This window comes from Cimex lectularius, unplaced genomic scaffold, assembly GCF_000648675.2.
Source record: "Cimex lectularius strain Harlan isolate CLEC.00 unplaced genomic scaffold, Clec_2.1 scaffold31, whole genome shotgun sequence".
Classification (NCBI taxonomy): Eukaryota; Metazoa; Arthropoda; class Insecta; order Hemiptera; family Cimicidae; genus Cimex; species Cimex lectularius.
In genome coordinates, this window is record NW_019392645.1 from 2465046 (window position 1) to 2485483 (window position 20438).

Here is a 20438-nt window from a genome sequence, read left to right on the forward strand (position 1 = left end):
GATCGGAGAGAAGGTTGTGGTCGACCGCTATATACGACGGCTAGAGACGATCGCTTTATTGCTCTTACTGTCATTTAACGGCTTCCTTCATAGTTAGTCAACTCCAAATGGTCCGTAATGTAAGGGTGAGGTCTAACACAGTCATCAGCGAGTTTCGTGAGGACAGCCTAGTCCCTAGACGTCCCTCATCAGGTTACTATTGGAGGGGCATAGAGTAGGAAGGCGATTATTCGCAAATCGGCATCTCGGTTGGATAGTCGAACAATGGTTCTCTTCACAAATGACCGCCGATTTGGTGTGTGGCAATCAGATGACCGAGATCTGTGTGAAGACGTCGAGAACGCGTTTCTTCATATGCCTGCGTGAATCACAGCCTTTCCAAAGACAGTCAGTTGTAGTATGAGGTGGATTCGACGTCCATTCCCGTTCAGAATATTTGACTGCACTAAGGTACATGAAGCTGTGCGCCCCCCCCCCCATTTATCGGGGACAACTTCGTGTGTAATGCAGCTCGAGTTGTCTCCCATTACTTGAGGGATGTAGGAATTACCACAATGAATTGGCCAGCACTTTTTTCTGACATGAATCTTATAGAACACTTATTTTGAGTAGATATCGTTCGCCACCTTCAACAAGCTACCACAGCTTCAAATCGCTGTTGTCGAATGATAGAGGTTCTGTTTCACAAGACTTTTTACTCGTTAACGAGGAGATTTAAGACCCTCTGCGAGGCCAGAGGAAGCTGTATGCGTTATTTAGTTCAATTGTAATCTGTCAATAAATTATTTTCCGGTGTTTTGTTTGGTAATTTTTTTTTAAACCATCATAATTGAATAATTTTTATTACAATTCATGTTTTGAAAAGTTTATTATCATGTTTTATCAAAATAACTTGTGAAGATGAAGCTTTTTGGCTGTTCTTTTATTCCCCCGCCATCACCACCGAACATTTTCCCAGAGAATCGAGTCTTGAACGCAGGATGAAAAGTTGGTTAGATGTTTAAAAATTCCCAATCAGAGTAAATTTTCTTTATCTGTAAAGTTTGTAATCAAAATAACTTGCGAAGGTGAAACATTTTTCAGTTCGTTTATTCCCCCACCACCACCACCACCGAACATTTTCCCAGAGAATCGGGTCTTGAACCCCGGATGAAAAATCTGTGCGATTTTGAACGTTTTTATAAAAACGGACGATCAAAATGTTCAAATTTAAATCAGGCCCGAGACACGAGGTTAAACACCGTTTAAATAAACGTTTGGAATGCAGTTTGGGACGAAGGGGGGGGGGTTGTATTGTCAAGAACGTACTACGCTATTGAATGAAGTGCCTTTGAACTACATTATCGGACGAGATGTTTTACCAAAAGTGATAAGAAAGTAATCTTATATAAATACAATAATGGAAATTTGATTCGATACAATTTCAAATTGTGTCATTCAATAGAATGGTTTGTTTTAATTTATAAAAATGGTGTTTCAATTAAAATATAAAAGGGACATTTCTTCTTGAGGTATATTGGGGGTGATGGAAATAAAAATTGTCGGCCTGTAATCCCATGGCACGATTGTTTTCGCTGTATTCACCTGTCAGTTTCCAATTTATATAATTTCATTTTATTTGGTCGTTTTTCTGTGCCTTTCTGTCGTTTAGTTATGAATAATTTTTATTTTTTCGAGTCTTCTTATAATTTTCATGTTTTCGAGTAAAATGTTTTACATTTTCTGGCCTTTTGCCGAGAGAGTGGCCTTTTGCCGAGAGAAGTCTGCCTGTAATATATGTAGAATTTTTTGTGACTGAGATTTTTCGTATTTCTTTAATTGGACGACAAATTTGTTTAAATATGTACAAATGAGAATTATTAGGACAAACGAGCAAAATAATTTTCCTCCATTCCGCCCACACAATTCCAGTCAGCTTTCCTCAAAAAAATTCCACTTATCACACAAACATTGGCCCTACGACCAGTATTCCGCATGATTCCATAACAAAAAAAATCTGCTTAATGGTTTTAATGCTTAATGCTGCTTGATGCTTCTGGTAACTAAATCGGCTGAATTTTAACTTTACATCTAAGTAAAACAGTTTTTTTTTTTTTTTTTTTTTTTTAATATAAATTGGGTTATTTTTGTCTTTTGACTGTAATAATTATCCGTCCAATTTTATGTTCTGGTGCTTTGAGTATTTTCTGCCAGATTTGACAATCGCCTCCCCCATTCGGAAACGTATTATCGAAAAGATTACAAAACTTTCTTGCAGTTATTTGTAAACACTAAAATTTATTCATTCCAATAATAGAATTGTTATCGTTTCTTCTACTCAGGCGAAAGATTTAAATTTCCAGACTAAAAGTAATTCATCGATTGTAGGCCCCGTTCACTGAGTAATTGTGGAAATATGGCAATTTTGAACAATCAGAACGATTAGGTCAACTCGATCAAAGGGAAAAATTAAAACAGTTGATTTTTCCTTCTTTTCCGAAACTCGTTCAATGGAAAATTTTCTATCACGGTGGTGGCGCAAATAAGGAATCTTACCATGAAAACTTAAGCAAAATAGGCGAAAGCAGTCCTGAAATGTCAAAAAGGATAAAAAACTTTCACAATATCACCGATAGACCTGGTACACCCAGTGTATTTGTATTAGGATGAGTGTATTCCATCAACACGGAAAATAACCTGCGAAGGTTTCGGCTTGTATGCTCAGTTTACAGATGGGCAAAAGCGTACTTTTCGATAAAAATGTAATTCCTTTAAGGATAGTTCGTGTGTTGATATAGTTTATGTTTTTGGAGAAACAAAAAAAAAAACCTATATTTTTAATGTGGGTTTTCATTTGTTGGATGTAATTCTTAAAAAAGTGTATTATTATATAGGATAGAAAAGGAAAAACTGAAATAGAAGTATAAAAAGAAACACCGATCAATATCGTTCTTTTTCGGGTCTAGTTCATTTGAATTAGTTCATGAACGACACATCTCTAGAAGAACTAACGAGGGGGCGACCAGGTTGGCGTGTCACGGATTTTGATCAAATTTTTGGTGATTCTGCACTCCAAAATAAACTGACACGTCACCGCCACTTCTTGTGGATAGGCTCCGGTTTCTCAACAAAAAAATTTAATTCTGTTCTTCACATATCATTTTACAGCATTTTTCGTAGATTGCAATAAAAATATAGTAAAATCTATCGAAGTTTGTCAGTAACCAAAAAAAATGTTAAAAACCAATATTTTAACTAAACTAGGTTATATATTTTTTCCCGTGAAACTAATACGAAATTTCGTTGTCGGACCTCTAGAGACCTTTAAATATAAATTTTTGTTTGAATTTAAATTTATCGATTTTTTTAACCCCTAAAGTTTTTCCGAACGGGTATAATTCAAATACATCTAATAGGATTTTAACGACAAACATACCATTTAATGAATGCTTTTTTAACGACGTATGTATCATAAAAATATATAAAACGTTTCTTTAAGAAAATACGTAAAATAAGAAAACATTTATTAAATAAACCTCGTTTTTTAAATGGAAATAATAGTCCGATTTTAAAGTTTGATACAGTTTTAAAATCCACTTAACAATTACTTTAAAATGAATTATCAACCATGAAAATCGGTCTTCTAGGTATTGAGAAAAATGGTATTATAGCTTGCAAGTGCTTGACTAAACAAGTGTTTAGTCGGCAAGTAAGTTTAGTCACAAAGGTCGTCGAAATTTTTAGTCAAAAAATTAATTTACACCGATTTCCGCGAAAGTTGGTATTTAAGGATTTTACAACCCTAGAATCACGATAATGAGATTCCAATTCCAAATTTTGACCATTTTCTGACCTACTTTGCTTATTAATGCTTATCAAAATATGCAAAAAAAACCGTATTTTGTTTATTTATCTTTTCAAATCATAGGCAATTAGAATATTCTGCACAGAACGTTTTTAATTTTAATAATTTTTAATCATTATTTTTAATTTTTTAATCTTAACCATCAATGAAATTCATACACGAAAAATATTTTTTTCTTTTAGTCTCTAAATACCGATTTGTGATCGTTTCATTGCGGCTAAAATTAAATTTGGGAAAAAGTTTTATCAACTTTGATTATTATATATTAACCTTAATTATATTCGAGCTGTTTTTTCAGCCCCCTTTACTCATTTTCCGGAGAATTATTTAAAATTTCGTCAGTTATAGCCATAGGGGAAACATTTTTTACTCTGTAGCACGACGGGATAAATAGCTAGGTTGAATTTGTACAAAAATCACGTACCTGCTTGTTGTTTTTGTAAATGGCAAAGATATCATCAAAAAAAGACTTCCGTCTCGCAAAAACTTCGTGGAAATAAATTCTACTTGTTTAAACAGGATATGCAGTACCTTCTAACCGATACTACAGGCTGAATAAAAACTAGACAAAACACAACTCCTTATGAACAATCTTTTACTTGGTCAACCTTTCCAATAAATTAGGAATTTAAACCCGTCCTCCGGGTCGCGAGGGGGCCTGATCTTATTTTCCAAGTACTGTCAAGTCATTAAGGGTTTTCTTCTCTTTTTCAGGATTTGGTGGATGTTTGTGTTGGAACCAGCGTGGGAACAATCACGGAACCGGACTGCCTCGGACCTTGCGAACCAGGAACCAGCGTTACGTTGGAAGGGATTGTCTGGCATGAAACTGAAGGTAAATTGAACTATATCGGTATTGTCGCCTTAAATAAATGATTATTTCATAAAAGTAGTACAAAAGAAAAACCTTAACCTCTTGTAAAAAGGCTGTATTTATTTATGGATTTATTACAAAATACAGTCTGATATAATAAAAAAGAAGAAAAACATTTAATGGATTTCAATTAATTATTCTTTTTATGTAAGGTCTTGGTTGAGATGAAAAAGCTAGTGTCATAAGCGGGATTCGAACCTACGACCTTCGGCTCAATACGCCGATGCTCTAACTACTTGAGCGGCGTGGGTTCGAATCCCGCTCGTGACACTACCTTTTTCATCTCAACCAAAATCTTAGAAAAAAGAATAATTAACTGGAATAATTAATATCGTTAATTATGACCGCTAAATATATATAGATTAATAATTTAATGGATTGTTTAATTTTTGTTATTTCTAGACCTTAGTACTTTAGCGCTTTACTTTAATATTTATTTATTTTTTAATTATTGTAGGAATATGTATACATTTTATATTATTTAAAAAAAATACATATATAAATGTTAACAATTAAAGTACATAAATAAGAAAATAAAAATATATTAAAATGCCATTATGGCTGCATGTTTTTTATTTTGTTGTTAGTTTCTTTAATTTTTATTTTTTTGTATTATATAATGCATGTATATTATATATTATTAAAAAATAAAAGTAAATAAGAAATTGAGTAACTTAAAAATTGTAACCTAAAAGCAGTCAGCCAGTTTTGAATTTTGCCAGATTTTTTTGGTTTTTATAAGTTTTTGTTTTTGTTTCGTATTTTAGCAATAAAGGTAAATATTAATGAAATAATTATGAAAATGTTCAAAGAATTAAGAATAAACCACTTATGTACTAAAAAATGACACATGATTTTTTAAACATTTTTTGAATACACATTGTGAAAAAAGGCCTAGAAATAGTAAATTTAGGATACAACTTTTTTTTCTCTCTCCAAAAAGCATGAACTACCTAGTTAGTTCGTTCCAACTAGCTCAATAAAACGAACTGTTTCAAAAATGAAACTTCGCCCATCTTTAATGTCTTTTGGAGATGTGTAGTTCATTAACGAGTTCTACTTCAAATAAATTATTCCCGAAAAATAACTATATTGATTTGTGTTCCTTTTTCAGTTTTTTCCCCTACCCTGTATTAATGTCACTTTCAAAAATGAAACGAAACCAGTTAAAACCTCACTTGAAAAATGTACGTTTTTTTCTCCAGTAAGTATTAGAACTACCTAAACTTGAAATAACAAAAATTAAACAATCCATTATAATAGAAGAAAAGAAAGAGAACAAAAATGAATAAAAACATTTAAAACCTTTTTAACGTATAAAAAATGTAGGAGAGCGGTGCAGGACTTGAGTTCAAATTGTTTTATAATTTGAAGAGACCAAACCTGAGAGCGTTTTAGAGAGATATAAGAGAAAGATCATTCAAAGTGCGCCAAACGTGAAGAACAGAGTCCTGAGTATGATATGATCTAGGTCATGACTTAAAGATCTTAAATAGTTAAAGATCATTATCAAAGATAATCAAATATCAGAGAAAGCAGTTGAAAGGTTAATAACGAGAAGAGACAAGATTGGACCAAGAAGTAACCCTTCAGGTACACCTGAAGAAGTATGAAATTTCAAATGTTGACAGTGATTAATTGAAATAATTTATTGAGGATCATCTAAGTTCAATGTTGGGGATTTGAGAGGAGTGATGGAGAGAACAAATAGAAGGGAATTCAAGTATTAGGCGAACAAAAATAAAGTAATTTCATCGTTTATATTTTTGTGTAAAATTAAAAATTTGTGTGGAGAATTAAGGACCTAGTTATTTTCAGAGCTTTAGAGCAAATTGTCAAGGTTAAATGGAATTCCTACTTTAGAGAGAAAAAACAAGAGTGGACTAAGGGCTCAGCCTTGAGGTACACCTGAAAACGCATTAAATTTTTAAGGTAGACAATCCTTAATTGTAAGAATGCTATATGTATTATTTAAATAATCGGAGAACCAACCGTACCAGTTGAATACTGAGGATTTGAGAGGAATATGATGAGACCAGATAAATAGAAGAGAATTCAATTACAGATACAAACGAAAGAAGTAGAGTACTTACATTATTTAAATATTTTTAAAAGATTTTCCGAATTAAGCGCAATTGCAATTAATAAGGTCACATAAAATTCATAATTCTTTAATTGCAATTTCATAATATATTGCAGAATGGATGAAGTTTAAGTGTTTGTGAAGGGAGTGAGGTCCTGAACGTGACTTGCCCTAGATCTTGACTTAAGTCTTAAATAGTTAAAGGTCATCAAATATAAGCATTGAAATGTCCTCAATAAAGAGAAAGAAAAAAACAACGGTGGGCCAAGAGCTGAGCCTTAAGGCACGCCTCAAAAGGCATGAAATCCGAAAGATTGAAGATATAATTAGAATTAATGAAAGAAGGTTTTTTCATGTAAAGAATATACAGACAGATTTGCTGTGTTTGGTTGCTTTAATATATTCAAACATCTTTGAAACAGATATGACCTCTAAGGATAGAAAGATTTTTTTTTAACTACGATAGATTCTTAGTTTTCTATGTTACTCTCTCTCTCTCTCTCTCCCCCCTCCCTCTCTCTCTCTCTCTCTTTCCCTGTCGCTCGCTCCCTCTCTCTCTCTCTCTCTTTCCCTGTCGCTCCCTCTCTCTCTTTCCCTTTCGTTCCCTCTCTCTCCTTTTCCCGGTCGTTCCCTCTCTCTCTCTCTCCCTGTCGTTCCCTCTCTCTCTCTTTTTCCCTGTCGCCCCCTCTCTCTCTTTCCCTTTCGTTCCCTCTCTCTCTCTCTTTTTCCCTGTCGTTCCCTCTCTCTCTCTCTCTTTTTCCCTGTCGCCCCCTCTCTCTCTTTCCCTGTCGTTCCCTCTCTCTTCTCTCTTTTTCCCTGTCGCCCCCCTTTTCTTACTCTCTAAATCTGTCGCTTTCTCCCCCTTCTCTCTCTCTCTCTCTCTCTCTCTCTCTCTCTCTCTCTCTCTCTCCCTCCCTCCCTGTCGCTCCCTCTCTCTCTCTCTTTCCCTGTCGTTCCCTCTCTCTCTCTTTTTCCCTGTCGCTCCCTCTCTCTCTTTCCCTGTCGCTCTATTTAGGCTAGGTTGTTGTTTGGGTTGTCGTTTTTTTTTGTTTCATTAAAGAACGCGGCTCGCGGATCTACAGACGTAGTTAAAAATATTCTTTGGTTTATCAACAAAATAAAGTCCTTGATTAATAAAGTAACAAGGATTCGATTATGAATCTTGGGAGTTTGGAACTAGTGAAATTTAGTCTCGACGGACGGTAATAGTAGTTAGCGTAAATTGCAGCCGTTTGGCTGGTGATTTGGTGATCGATTTCGATTAGATCCCCCACTCCATTTTCCAACGTCCTCAACCCTTCTATTACCACACCCCTAGGTATTTCCGCGGCATAAAAAAAAGACAGGGAAAAAATGCCTACCTGCTGTCAACCCCAACATGTAGTATACATCATAGAAAGTTTGATTTTATATGGGCCAAGTTTGTATAAAATAGTATACTTGCCAGGTTACAATAAATTTTCCTTAAATCTCAGAATTATTGTGTTACTCAGTCAATACAGATTAGAATAATAGTGAAAATAATTTGCTAGACATTATTCATTGTTCAATACTGAATCCGCATGACGGCCATCTATAAATACACCAACTTATCAATAGTTAATAAATAAATCAGCATACTTGCCCCACTACATCAATGGAAAAATTTGGCTTTTGGGAGCGTCAATGGACTTCTGAAATACTAGGAAATAAAACTAGAACTAAGGAGGAGGATCTTTAAGATTCTGGAAAGAATTCAATAAATGAGATGGTTATAACACTACATGACAAAATGAGAGAAAAAGTCAAATTTGGCAGACCTTCCCAAGCGATCGTATTTAATACCTTTGGAAGAAAGGTAGCTCCAAGTTTTAGGAAGAGGCCCCGGATCAAAGATAAAACAGGGAGAGGGCGTAGGTGTGGGGGTGAAGGGGCCAAACTACACCCTTGCCAAGTCCCTCGGGCTAACCCCAACAATTTCCCAAGTTTTGGTCCATGCAATCCTCTGTACTCTGTACACAGGAGTTAATAAAGAAAACTTTGAAAGGTGCCCAGATGTACATACTCTCAGTCACAGCCATAAAGGAGTTAAATGTACGCTTTAAACTCCAAACTTCTCTGGGAGTACCTAAATTGTCTAATCACTGTGGGAAAACAAAAGAAGTTTTTCATAAGTTCCCAGACATGAAGGCACGGGAGGAAACGAATAGGCTGACAATAAGCAAAAAAAGAGGCAATCCTCTCACCCATGGGACTAGAACCAATACTAGGTGCATCAGAATGTGTCCTTAAGTTGTAACTGGAAAAATATTTTAAGAAAGAAAAACTCAACACTGAACAAAAGCACCAGGTATGATGCAAGCAGAGAGATTTTTAAATCTCTCAAAACAGAAGGCAAAGGAACTCCTCTCTCTCAGCAGACAGGATTTGAGGAAAATTATAGTCCTCTGTACCTTAGGCCTCTTAACTCTCATCTAAAAAATAAGCAGACAGACACATGCCGACTCTATCAGGAAGAAACAATAGACATCGGCACATATACTTTGTGAATGTGAAGCCTGGGTGCAGTACAGCCACAACAGTAAGGCAGTTACCATACCAAAATAGGTATGCAAAGAGACACCAAGGAAAGTGCTTAGTCTTATAGGAAAAGTGCACTTTCCATGGTATGGCTATGGTTTATGGGGGTATCACAATATATCTATTTAGGCCGCAGTTTAGATTCCAACATCAAAAAATTTATTTTTGATATGCTATGTGATATATGGGCCAAAAGTCACTGATAAAATGGACAATACACAGAATAAAAATTAGCAAGGTTAAGGTTGTGGTTAAAAGAAGTCAGCGTAACACACCACTACTAATATTGGTCTATTGAGCAGTCTCCATTATTATGAGCTCTTTGTTATGCATAATGGTTTTTACCAGATGTAGCATTTACATGACGGAATAGTATGCAATTTGAGGTGATTCAAGATGATGGTGTCTCTGCTTACCTTTATAAGCAGGAGCCTATGCTCTGTGATTTATCTTCTGTGCTAATGTGAAGGCAGGTTTCAAAAAGTACAATAACCAGAGAGATTCATAAACATTTATTGTTACACTGATATGGTGATAAACAAACACAACTCTACTCTTGGGATTCTTCTCGCAGTTTTACAGGTCCTCGACAATCGACTGTATTCTGCTGACTGAGTCCTTTCACTGAATCCTAGACGGAGTGTTGCTGCTTACTATTCTGAACTGAGTCCTCGACTTAATTGGGATGAGTCTTCTAGTCGACCGAGTCCCCGACTCTGGCTAAGTGAATCCATCCTCTCTGACAATTGGGCAGCACTTGAAAGATATACCTTATGTGTGAGGTGATGTCGAAATGTGTCTGGGTTGTTGGGCCTAATCCTTGGCACGAGTCAGTAACTATAGTGGTTCCTGAGTACCCAGGACACAGTGGTTAAAGGTTAAGAGGACTGCCTTTTTATGATCTACGGAATATTGGTTTATTGTGCATCTCCATTATTATCTAGAGCTCTTTGTTAAGGTTTTCACACTAACAGAGGACTTGTTTTCCTGTTTCTTTTTTCCTGCAATATCTGCACAGGCATCTATAGTCTATGCCTCTGAAGCGTCCAGTGTCTAGTCAGCAGTTGTATCATTCTAATCATGACACGTCCTAGGTTTAGTAATTCTGCTGTTAGTTTTTAGTTCTCTATCCTGGATACATTTCGATTGAAGCAAGAACTTATTTTTAACACATCGTCTAATAGTATATGTTTTTTGAAATTGGGGTATGCTGTAAAAACTGCAGGGCTGTTAGGTGTCCTGACTGAACTTTTCTTGGCCAATTTATCTGTGGTACCGTAACAAGGGGTATTTTGTTTCTGCTGCTTTAAGTCGTATGACTCTGGAGTCTGCAGTGTTCACTCAGCAATCGTACATTCAATTGTCTTTTAATGAACTTTTCCACAAGCCTCTATCCTGAGATGCATTCCCATTGAATAAAGGACTTTATTTATTGTCTGCCGGTATGTCACAAAAGGGTCAGAACCAATGGTGTCCTGATCAAATTTTCTCTTTACAAAATAATTTTTCCCTTTAAAAAAAAAAAAAAAAAAAAAAACCCGCTTAATTTCCAATCTTATATTTTGTGACAATTTGCGAATAATTATGAAGGCAGACTTAAAATTATTGGTTTGATTGATAGGAATGATAATTTTCTCTAAACTTTTTATAAGTGCATTTTTGAAAATACATTTTCAGCAGCCTTCTGGGTGTTTTTCTGTTGAAAATTGTATTGTCGAGATTCAGTGCATGTCCAACAGATAATGTTGGAAGTAGTTTAGTAATGTCAGTGTAAAACAAATCACAATTATTCTTTCTATTGTACTATGGCAGGAATGACAATTTTTTTTTCAATTTCTAAAGCTTTTTGTCGTTATAATTGACTTTTCAATGTTGATTGTATTCGGGTACAATCCTTCCTTCATCAATTAATGCTGAAATACTCTCTGTAAACTTGTCGGACAGTAATAACAGGAAATGGTTTTGATTGTTTCTAGCTACACTTAAAATATCCTCAGGAAATAATGTCTGGTGTTTATGATACATGACAAACATAACAAAGTCAGCTCATTTGTGTGTTCTTTTCTTTGTTGTTGTTAAAGGATTTTTTTTTGTCAGTGGGTAGAAATTATGAATATACATATATACCGTTATAATACATACTAATAATGTAAATAAGATAAAAATTAAGCGATATTATAAATTATATGATTGAAATTTGTTCCAGGTGTATTGGTGGTGAATGTGACATGGCGGGGGAAGACCTACGTCGGTACATTACTCGATTGTACACGGCATGACTGGGCACCGCCCAGGTACACCTAATGATTCCTTTAAAATAATTACTAGTTTGTAATAAATAATTAATTGGATGTTTTTGGTTGTTTTTTTTAGATTTTGTGATTCTCCTACGAGTGATTTGGATTTAAGGACCCCAAAAGGTCGTGGTAAGAGAGGAAGAAGTGCGGCTCATTCTAATCTGAACGACCTTAGTAACTTTACTGAAACGAGGAGCTCTGTACATAGCAAACTTAGAAGTAATAATTCTTCAGGGCCTAAAGGTAGAAGGGGCCCTGGAGCCGCTAGTCCCACACCGTTTGCCACTCCAAAGAGTGACACTCCGGGTAAAAGGAAAACCAAAACCCACGAGGAAGAACCTCCGTTGAAAAAGAAAGTTCCACCTTCTCAACCTACTAGTCCTTTGCCGCCGCCAGTGCTATTAGAGTGTCCAGAACCTAATTGTTCCAAAAAATATAAGCACATCAACGGATTGAAGTACCATCAGTCACACGCTCATGGATCTCCGGATGATGATGAAACCAAAGAATCAGGAACGTCGGAAGAGGAAGTTCAAAGCCCTATGCCTGATATTAAGAAAGACGAACCGATAGATATACCTCCGCCAAATTTATGTGAGGAACCTGTAATGGAACCTGACGAAAAGACTGGGATCAGGTTTACCGATGAATCTAGTTTGAGAGTAAATACTGTTCCGACGTCTCCCTTAACGCGTGCTCCGACGCCTCCAGTGCTGATCCCTTCGCCATCTGAAGACGAACAACATATAAACGTATCATTACAGCCGCCAATTTTAACAAAAGTCCAACAGTTTAAAGTAAAGACAACTGCTGTGCTCATGCCAGATGACAAGAAGCCCGTGGCGTCTCCTCCTACATCCTCTAATAAAAACCAACAACAAAGCAGTAAGAAAAAGAACAACAGAAAATCGCCGGCAGGCAGTCCCCATCCTAGCCCTATTGAACCGCCCTCTTTGGGTATCGAAACTGGCAGAGAAGAAGTACAATCTCCTGCATATTCAGACATATCCGATGATGCTGCTCCATTGTTAGAATCTGAAGTAGAAGGAAAACCTAAAACGACAGGTGATAAAAAAGATCCGGGACAATCACCACAACTGCAACATTTCAATATGTATCCCTATTATGGGCAGCCTCCGTATCTAGTCCCTTCGGTTGAGACTAAATCTAAAGATCAAGGGTCTGAAAAAGTAGATGGTAAGCCGGTCGATAAAGATAAAAAAGAAGGTAATGGTGAATTCTCCCAAAAGATGATTCAACCTCATTATTACCAGTATGCATATCATCTTCCAGGGTATTCATATAATGTGGATTCTTATCCTGTCGTTTTAGATGATAAGAAAGAAGAAAAAAATATACCAACTTCAGATAGCAAACCGATAACCAATAATACATTGCACATTCCAAACCCTTCTAAGCCCAAAACAGAAATGGGTATCTCTAAAGAAAAACATCAAAATGAAAACCATCAAATTCTCAAAGAAAGTATAGAGTTGAAAGCCCAGGTCAATCCTGGTATGTTATTTCAAAGGCAGGGACAAGACGTAGGTAGGTATTACTTGTACCCGGATAGAAAAGAGAGTGGGTCGACAAAAGCGACACCGCCTCCTCCTAAAACATTACCTTCTCCTGGACCGAAGCACAAGGAAAAAACTGAAGAAAAAAAGGAACGAAGAGAAGATGAAAAGAAACAAGAAGGTGTTAAACCGACAATGGAAACTCAAGGGCCACCTCCACCACCGACCTCACAGTACGCTTATATCCATCCGGGTTATATGCAGTCCCCTCACTATGGGACGTTACCCTTTGATCCAAGCCATCCAATGTATCGAGGCATGAATCCCATGCTCGTATCCGGATATCCAAATTCGCCGTATCTGCACCCACAATTACATGCTGTGCCAAGGTACGCACCTGAAGATTTATCTAGATCTCAAAGTGGAAAAGCTCTTGATTTATTGCAGCATCATGCTAGCCAGTACTATTCACACCCTTCTCATAAAATACATGAATTGCAGGAGAGAGCGATAAAATCGCCTACTCCTAAAGTGTCAACAGCCACATCATCTCCTTCATCAGCTCCAAACGGGTCTACACCAGTCCCAGTGACAACATCGCCGTCAATACAAGTTCAGACCAAACCCACTGGATCTGAGAATAAAGACAGCAGCAGGTCTCCCCCTCCTCAGAGACATGTACACACCCATCACCACACACACGTTGGTCTCGGTTATCCTATATTAGCTGGCCAATATCCTGCTCCTTATGGAGGTAAGCCACATTAGTTCATTCCCTATTTACTTAGGGATATGTTAACTTACATCAGCCTCATTGAGCGAGCCATAGTAGGTATATATTAACTTTTTCCTTTAAATTTATTTATACTTTCTTGTCTTAGTATTATATAATGAAAAATCATTCCAACAAACACTCGACTTTATTAGTTATCTAATTTTTACAGACGTAATTTCAAAGAGCGTTGGAATATTTAATCACTGTATTTTATGTTCTTTTTGGTCTGTTGGAATGAAATTAACTTCAGATAGAATAACTCTGTTCTTTGGGTATGCTACATATGATTTTGATCTTTATCCTTCTTTCAGTTCTTCATCTGAAATATTTCGATCCATTGTAAGCATTTTTTATAATACTATTCTTTAAACCATAATTTTTTTTACCATTCCATGCAAGATTTTCATTCTTCTTTTATAAATATTTCCCTTTAGAGAAAGCCTGTTTTTGATTTGGTTGTGTTAATAAAGCCAAAACTATCAGAGGTAACGAATGACTTGGTGTTCATGACAGACCAAAAATAATTGCAAAATGTTTAAATTATATACTCCAAAACCTAGTGTTAAAAGCACTCTTAAATTATCCAGACATTGTTTTTTAAAAACACCCATTTAATTATAAATTTTGATTCGTTCATTAATGGAGCATTTATATTTGGGCAGTGGATTCAGATTTTCAGTGATTAGTCTCATAAGTGGAGGCTACAAACATAGAATTTTTTTTCTTCAAAAATTATCAGATGCGTGTCCAAATTCTTGCCAGTAGATCCTAGGAGCGAAGTAAGCCTGTATTTCAAGATTATTATATATCATACCATTTGTTTTTTAACTTAGGATAGTAAGACTATTAATAATATGCAGGATCATATAAAATGAGATGACATGTACAGTAGAAACTGTTTATAACGACACAGGTTATAAAGAACGACCAGTCATAACATACAAAATTTCTAGTCCTGTGAAATGTCATAAGGAAAAACATAGGGAACAGCTCGCAAAAGTAACCCCAGCTGCAAAAAGACCTTACTCTCTTCTATTGAGGAAAAATAATTTGTCGGATTGAATTGGGAGGTTGTGAGAGCAGTGTCGCAAGCGAAATGGAGATATCTCCTTCCAAAATATGGGGAATTAATAGAAAATAATAAAAAAAATTTAATAAGTCCATAAAGTTTTAAAAAAATACGGGCCAAAAAAAGATAACAGATCACATACTACAATGATACTGCAGTCAAATAACTCCATTTACATTTGCACATGCATATATATGTATTAATGTTTTAAAAACATTTATATAAATAAATTACTTTAGCAGGTTAGTATGTATTTTATACTTCTTCATAAACCTGGATAAATTGTATAATTACTTATATAATGAAAACTGCTCTGCTATAAACATATGTGCCTATTAATTGGATGAACTGTTCAGATAAATCGATTAGAGTGAATGCCGTTTATAACGTACAAAATTTTATCGTCCCTTAAAGTTTGTCATACTATTTATGCTTTATATAAAAAATTTCAAAAACCCAAAGACTCATTCAGTAAAGTAGGCCAAAAAAATTTCTTTTCAGAAAAAAACAATTCAGAATAGTTTTAAGCACCCTTAAAGCTCTTAAGTGCAAATTTTTATGGTTTGGGTGGTTTTTTAGGGTGTAGAAAATGAATATCAACTTTGTTTCTTGGTAAAAAAATATTTGACCCTACTTGGCCACATCACTTGGTCAAAAAATAATTGTTAACGCATTTCAATAGGTTTGCTCGCCCATAAATTAATTTTATTTTTCCATGTTTTTTTGCAAATTAGATTGTCTATTTTTTGTAGCAATGAAAATTTGTATTTTATAGCTTTAAAAAGTGCTTAATACAAATCAGACTACTTTAAGGTTTTTGTAACTTTTTATATATCTAAAAAATATATTAACATAAATTATTTTATTGTCCTAGGTAAAAAAAACAACTGTGTCAACTTATACATAATCACCTTGAAATACATGCACAGCAAAGACAGAAACCCATATGTAAAAAAAATATTCTTTTAGTTCCTTTGGCCCATTGGTATGAAAGCTCAGACACATTAGTTTTTACTTATCACAAAATAATCATTAAAATTGGTGATCCCATGTCCATTGTTCGTTGCCTTGTTAGCTTGAATCATACAATTATATTATCTACAATTCAACTAATTGTTAAAAAATCATATTCATTATTCTAACATCAACTTTACCGATTTAATTAAATGTTTTATATGCATTCAAACTATCACCTATGACAACCTAATAAACTACATGCCAAAATTTGATTCTTGTTAAGATATCTATGCATTTTTACTTTTCCCTAAATTATTTTTTATTGTGACATTTTTTGAGTGGTCTGCACATCATCAATCACCTGTTAGCAGTTGATTTACTGAAATGGCATAATGTGAAATAAATCTGACCAAAACATTCTTCGAAAGTAGGCAGATAATCTCTGTACTTGTATTATTTGTTCTGCTGATGGTTCTTTGAACTATCAACTGCCCATATTTTTATTATTATATCCTTGATACTATTTTTGTATTTTCAATTTTAAAATCTAGATGCAAGGGGAAATAATGTATATGTGTGTCGATAAGAATAGAAGTAGAATGGCTTTTTAAATACTTTACCCGCATGACTTGGAAAGTCATGTAACATATTACCAAAGATTCAAAGTTTTGGTTGTGATAGTCCTTAATGAGCTTGACTGTTCATATTTTGGGCTTACTCAAAATTCGTTCACTGGTTTTGAAGCAATCTGTATAGCATATTGTATTCGATTATCTTCTGACTTTTTCTGCTTGTATCCTGTTAAAACCTTTATAATGTTGGAAACTATTCAGATTCATATGGTGAACTTAACATTTTTCATGAATGTCTGATTTTATTTTATTATTGTTGTTTGCTTGAAATGTTTAGTCCTCTTTTATATTATTTTTCTCTCCATTTCTTGTAAATTCTTTACATTATCCCCTAGGAAAAAAAAAAAAAAGTCAATAGTTACACCAAATGAAAATGTAACACATTACATTAGAGTTAGACTTTGGGATAATAAACTGTTGTCAGCAGTCCACTCATATTTTACAGTTTTAAATTATGATTTTTTTCTTTTACGAACATCATGTGTGGACGTTGGGGACAACTTCATCTTGAAGTTTTTCTTGGGTCAGATTTATTTCTTCAAATTCTAGACTCGCTGCAGAATCGGGTTACAAGTAGTTGTGGTAATTAGCTCGATTTTCCTCTGACAAATAAAAAATAGATGTGTTGATTCCTGCAAAATTATTAGACGTTTTATTATAGTAATAGAAGTTTATACTTACATTAAAACTCTTCCCAGAGCAACATTGAATCATTGAATAATCTTGCTTATCATAAACACTAACCCAACCCAAATCTACCCATCCACTTAATGTACTAATGGGTACTACTGACAATAGGTACTAATACTTAACCTGTCCCTAATATTGCTAACCCAAACCTTACTATTCACTTGTCCCTAATACTTATCCAACCTAACCTTACCTAATCCAAGTTAGCTTGTCCCCAACCATTCCTAACCTAGCCCTAACTCAAACCCAAATCTAACATCTCTTAACCTAACCCCACCTTACTATTAACTTAACTTGTCTCTATCCCAAACTCAACTGTTCCTAACCCAAAACTAACCGTTACTTAACATGCCCCCAACCCAAAACTAACCATTTCTAACCTAATTCAAACCAAACCTAACATTTCTTAACCTAACCTATCCTGTCCCTAACCCATACCTGGCTGTTCCTTACCTAAACCGAACCTAGCACGTCCCTAACAATTCTTAAATAACCTCTCCCTAACCCTATCGCTAGCCATTACTAACTCGACCTGCTTCTAACCCAACCATGCACACTCCCCAGTAACACGAAATTGATGATGCATATGAAAATTGTGTGTCTAGCCTGAAAACATATCGTGTTAATTAGTCGCTTAGTATTATTTGTAGCAATTAATTATAATGTTTTATAATTTTATTTTTATTTCAGCTGCTGTACTAGCAACAGAACATGCTGCTGCTGTTTCATCAGTCCCTTACCAAGCCAAATGATTTTAATTACATCATTTAACCAGTCTGTAAATTAATGTAATATAAAAATTGATAATTTGTTTATTTTTCACATGTCTAGTTTTGTATAGCTTAGTTAGTGACAAAAAAAAAATGCTTCAGGCATTTGGAAATTTAAAATGTGTACAGAAGTCTTTGAAAATGTTGTAGATATAATTTTAATATAACATATGCGCGCGTGTGTGTATTTGTGTGTGTGTGTCTGTCCGAAAGGCAGACAATGGAGTGTTTGCGGGCACATGTACAATCAACGTTCAGATGACACGCAAAAACAAACCCACACGCACATATGCACACACCTCCTAGTCTCTTAAAATCTGTTATTATATAATTGTATCTACTGAAATGGTGCACAAGTAGGCAATATTTGTATCACACACGATTTTGCCTAATATTTTAGCTTGCTTATATTTAAAAAACCTATGATGTAAATACACTATAGACTCCTTTGTAAGTGCTGCCTTTGTCCTATGTTTCTAATTAACTTTTTGTTTTTATAGTGCATATAAGATAAAGAATTATGTTTTTAACAGTCTCCTAAGTAATGAAAGAAAAAGGAAATTTGATGAAGAATTAAATTATTTATGCAGAGCTTTTTTTTCTTATTTTTACAATAATTTATGTACAATAAATAAATGTTTCCATATTCTTATAAACCCATTGGAACAATAAGATATTATAAATTATTAACTAAACTAGTTGTTTTGCCTTTGTTGATGTTTGGGTTGTGTAGGAATTTGNTATATATTTTTGTCTAAGTATTGTTGTTGTTAAAGCCTTTTACTATTTAAATTGTAAAAAAGCCAAGATATTTTTATTTGTGAAATATTCCTTGTCGAATTTCCTTTTATATTTTACTTTTTTTGTGGACAAAAAAATATTTCATATAAACATTTAGCTATATTTTAAGAAGCAAAAGTGTAACAAAAATTGTTGATGCTTTTCAGTGTTGTATTTCTAACTTTTTCTATTTACATCACCTCTATACCACATCCGTGTATTGCATCAAATGTAGCATATCATTGCCAGGATTGTATGAAAAGTGATTTGACATCAATTAAATTTAGTATAATTTATTTTTTATTCAACAACTGAAAAATTAAATGCCTGTAGTAATATAAAACAATTGTTATAGAAATTAAAAATTTAAACAAAAGTGTTACTCAAATGACTTTTTTTAAACTGACTGTCTTCCTAAAAGACTATTTCTTTTATGTAATTTTAACATGTTTTTTTTACAACATCCCTGGTGTTATGCTGCTTTGAATGTATTATCTCCTTTTATGCTCTCGAGAAGTGTTTTTTGAACAATTTTCCTTTCGATTGCAAAAAAATGACTGTAATATTTGAAGAGTTCAACTAAGAACATTCCTTATTGATCGTACAGAAATTTTTATTAATTATGAAAATAGGAATAAAAAACATCGTAAAAGGCTGCTATATTGTACCTTGAACAATTGTATTTTTTAATGACTATCAATTAAATCATAAAAATTAAATGTTTTAATTATTATCCTGGAAAAGAAATAAATCATCCATCTTGGCAGCCAAATTTAAAAAGAGAGTAGAGATATCTTAATGTGATGAATATTTTATTAAAAGTCGATCCCTTGACATTTTACAACATATTCATGTTTTGAAAAGCAAAAAAAATATATAATTATATTAATAAAATAAAAAAATAAGAAAGTAAAACAATAAAAAAATATTTAAAAAAAATTCAATCCCACTGTATGTCTACGTTAAAACCACTTACTTATATTTAACATTATGTATAAATTTACATATTTTTTAAATGTGTTGTAAATAGGGTAAACCTCCTTCTTGATAAATCAAAGATCACATGTTGTATTCAACAGATGTAGTGTAATTATTTAAATACTTTTCAATAATTCCTATTTATATTTAAATATAAAAAAAAAAAAAAAACAAGTTAGAATAATTTGTTTAGTTATAAAACTTTTTTAAGCAGCTATTTAATTGAATTGTGACAAGTCGAATTGATTGAAAATAAAATTAATTGTGATCGTATTAATATTTCCAAGGATAAATAAATCAAAAAAATCACTAGGGGTTTTTATTATTTCAAAATAGAGTGATAAAAGTAGATAATATTTTTCTTCTTGTTAATGTATATTATTTGATTTTAGCATTGTTTTCTACATTTTTATTTACCAAAATAAAAGTTATAGGCTGTTTAATTATGTACATTAATGTCAATACATTATTAAACAAATCTTTACATTATTTTCATCCTGCGTGCAAAAGTACGTTTCCTACTACTCAAAAAACCCTTTATAATGATTAATTTTTTTATCGAAATATCATCTTTAAATGTTTAAGCTTTAATATGTGTGTATATATATATATA

At 33.9% G+C, this 20438-nt stretch overlaps 1 protein-coding gene across 3 annotated transcripts in view; it reads left to right on the forward strand.

The window, feature by feature from the left end:
* LOC106670465 (zinc finger protein 608) overlaps nt 1-18450 on the forward strand; it is a 122711-nt gene extending 104261 nt beyond the window's left edge. Inside the window, exons 3-6 of one of the 3 annotated variants that reach the window (XR_001341082.2) lie at nt 4559-4679; nt 11567-11654; nt 11734-14002; nt 17988-18076. Coding sequence is in view for 2 of the 3 variants with exons in the window: in XM_014400847.2 (XP_014256333.1) it covers nt 4559-4679; nt 11567-11654; nt 11734-13928; nt 17988-18049 (2466 nt within the window). In the remaining variant the exon portion in view is untranslated. Of the gene's footprint in view, nt 1-4558; nt 4680-11566; nt 11655-11733; nt 14003-17987 lie in introns of those variants that run through there. The other 2 variants (XM_014400849.2, XM_014400847.2) reach the window with 2 other exon arrangements.
* Nucleotides 18451-20438: the final 1988 nt, after the last annotated feature.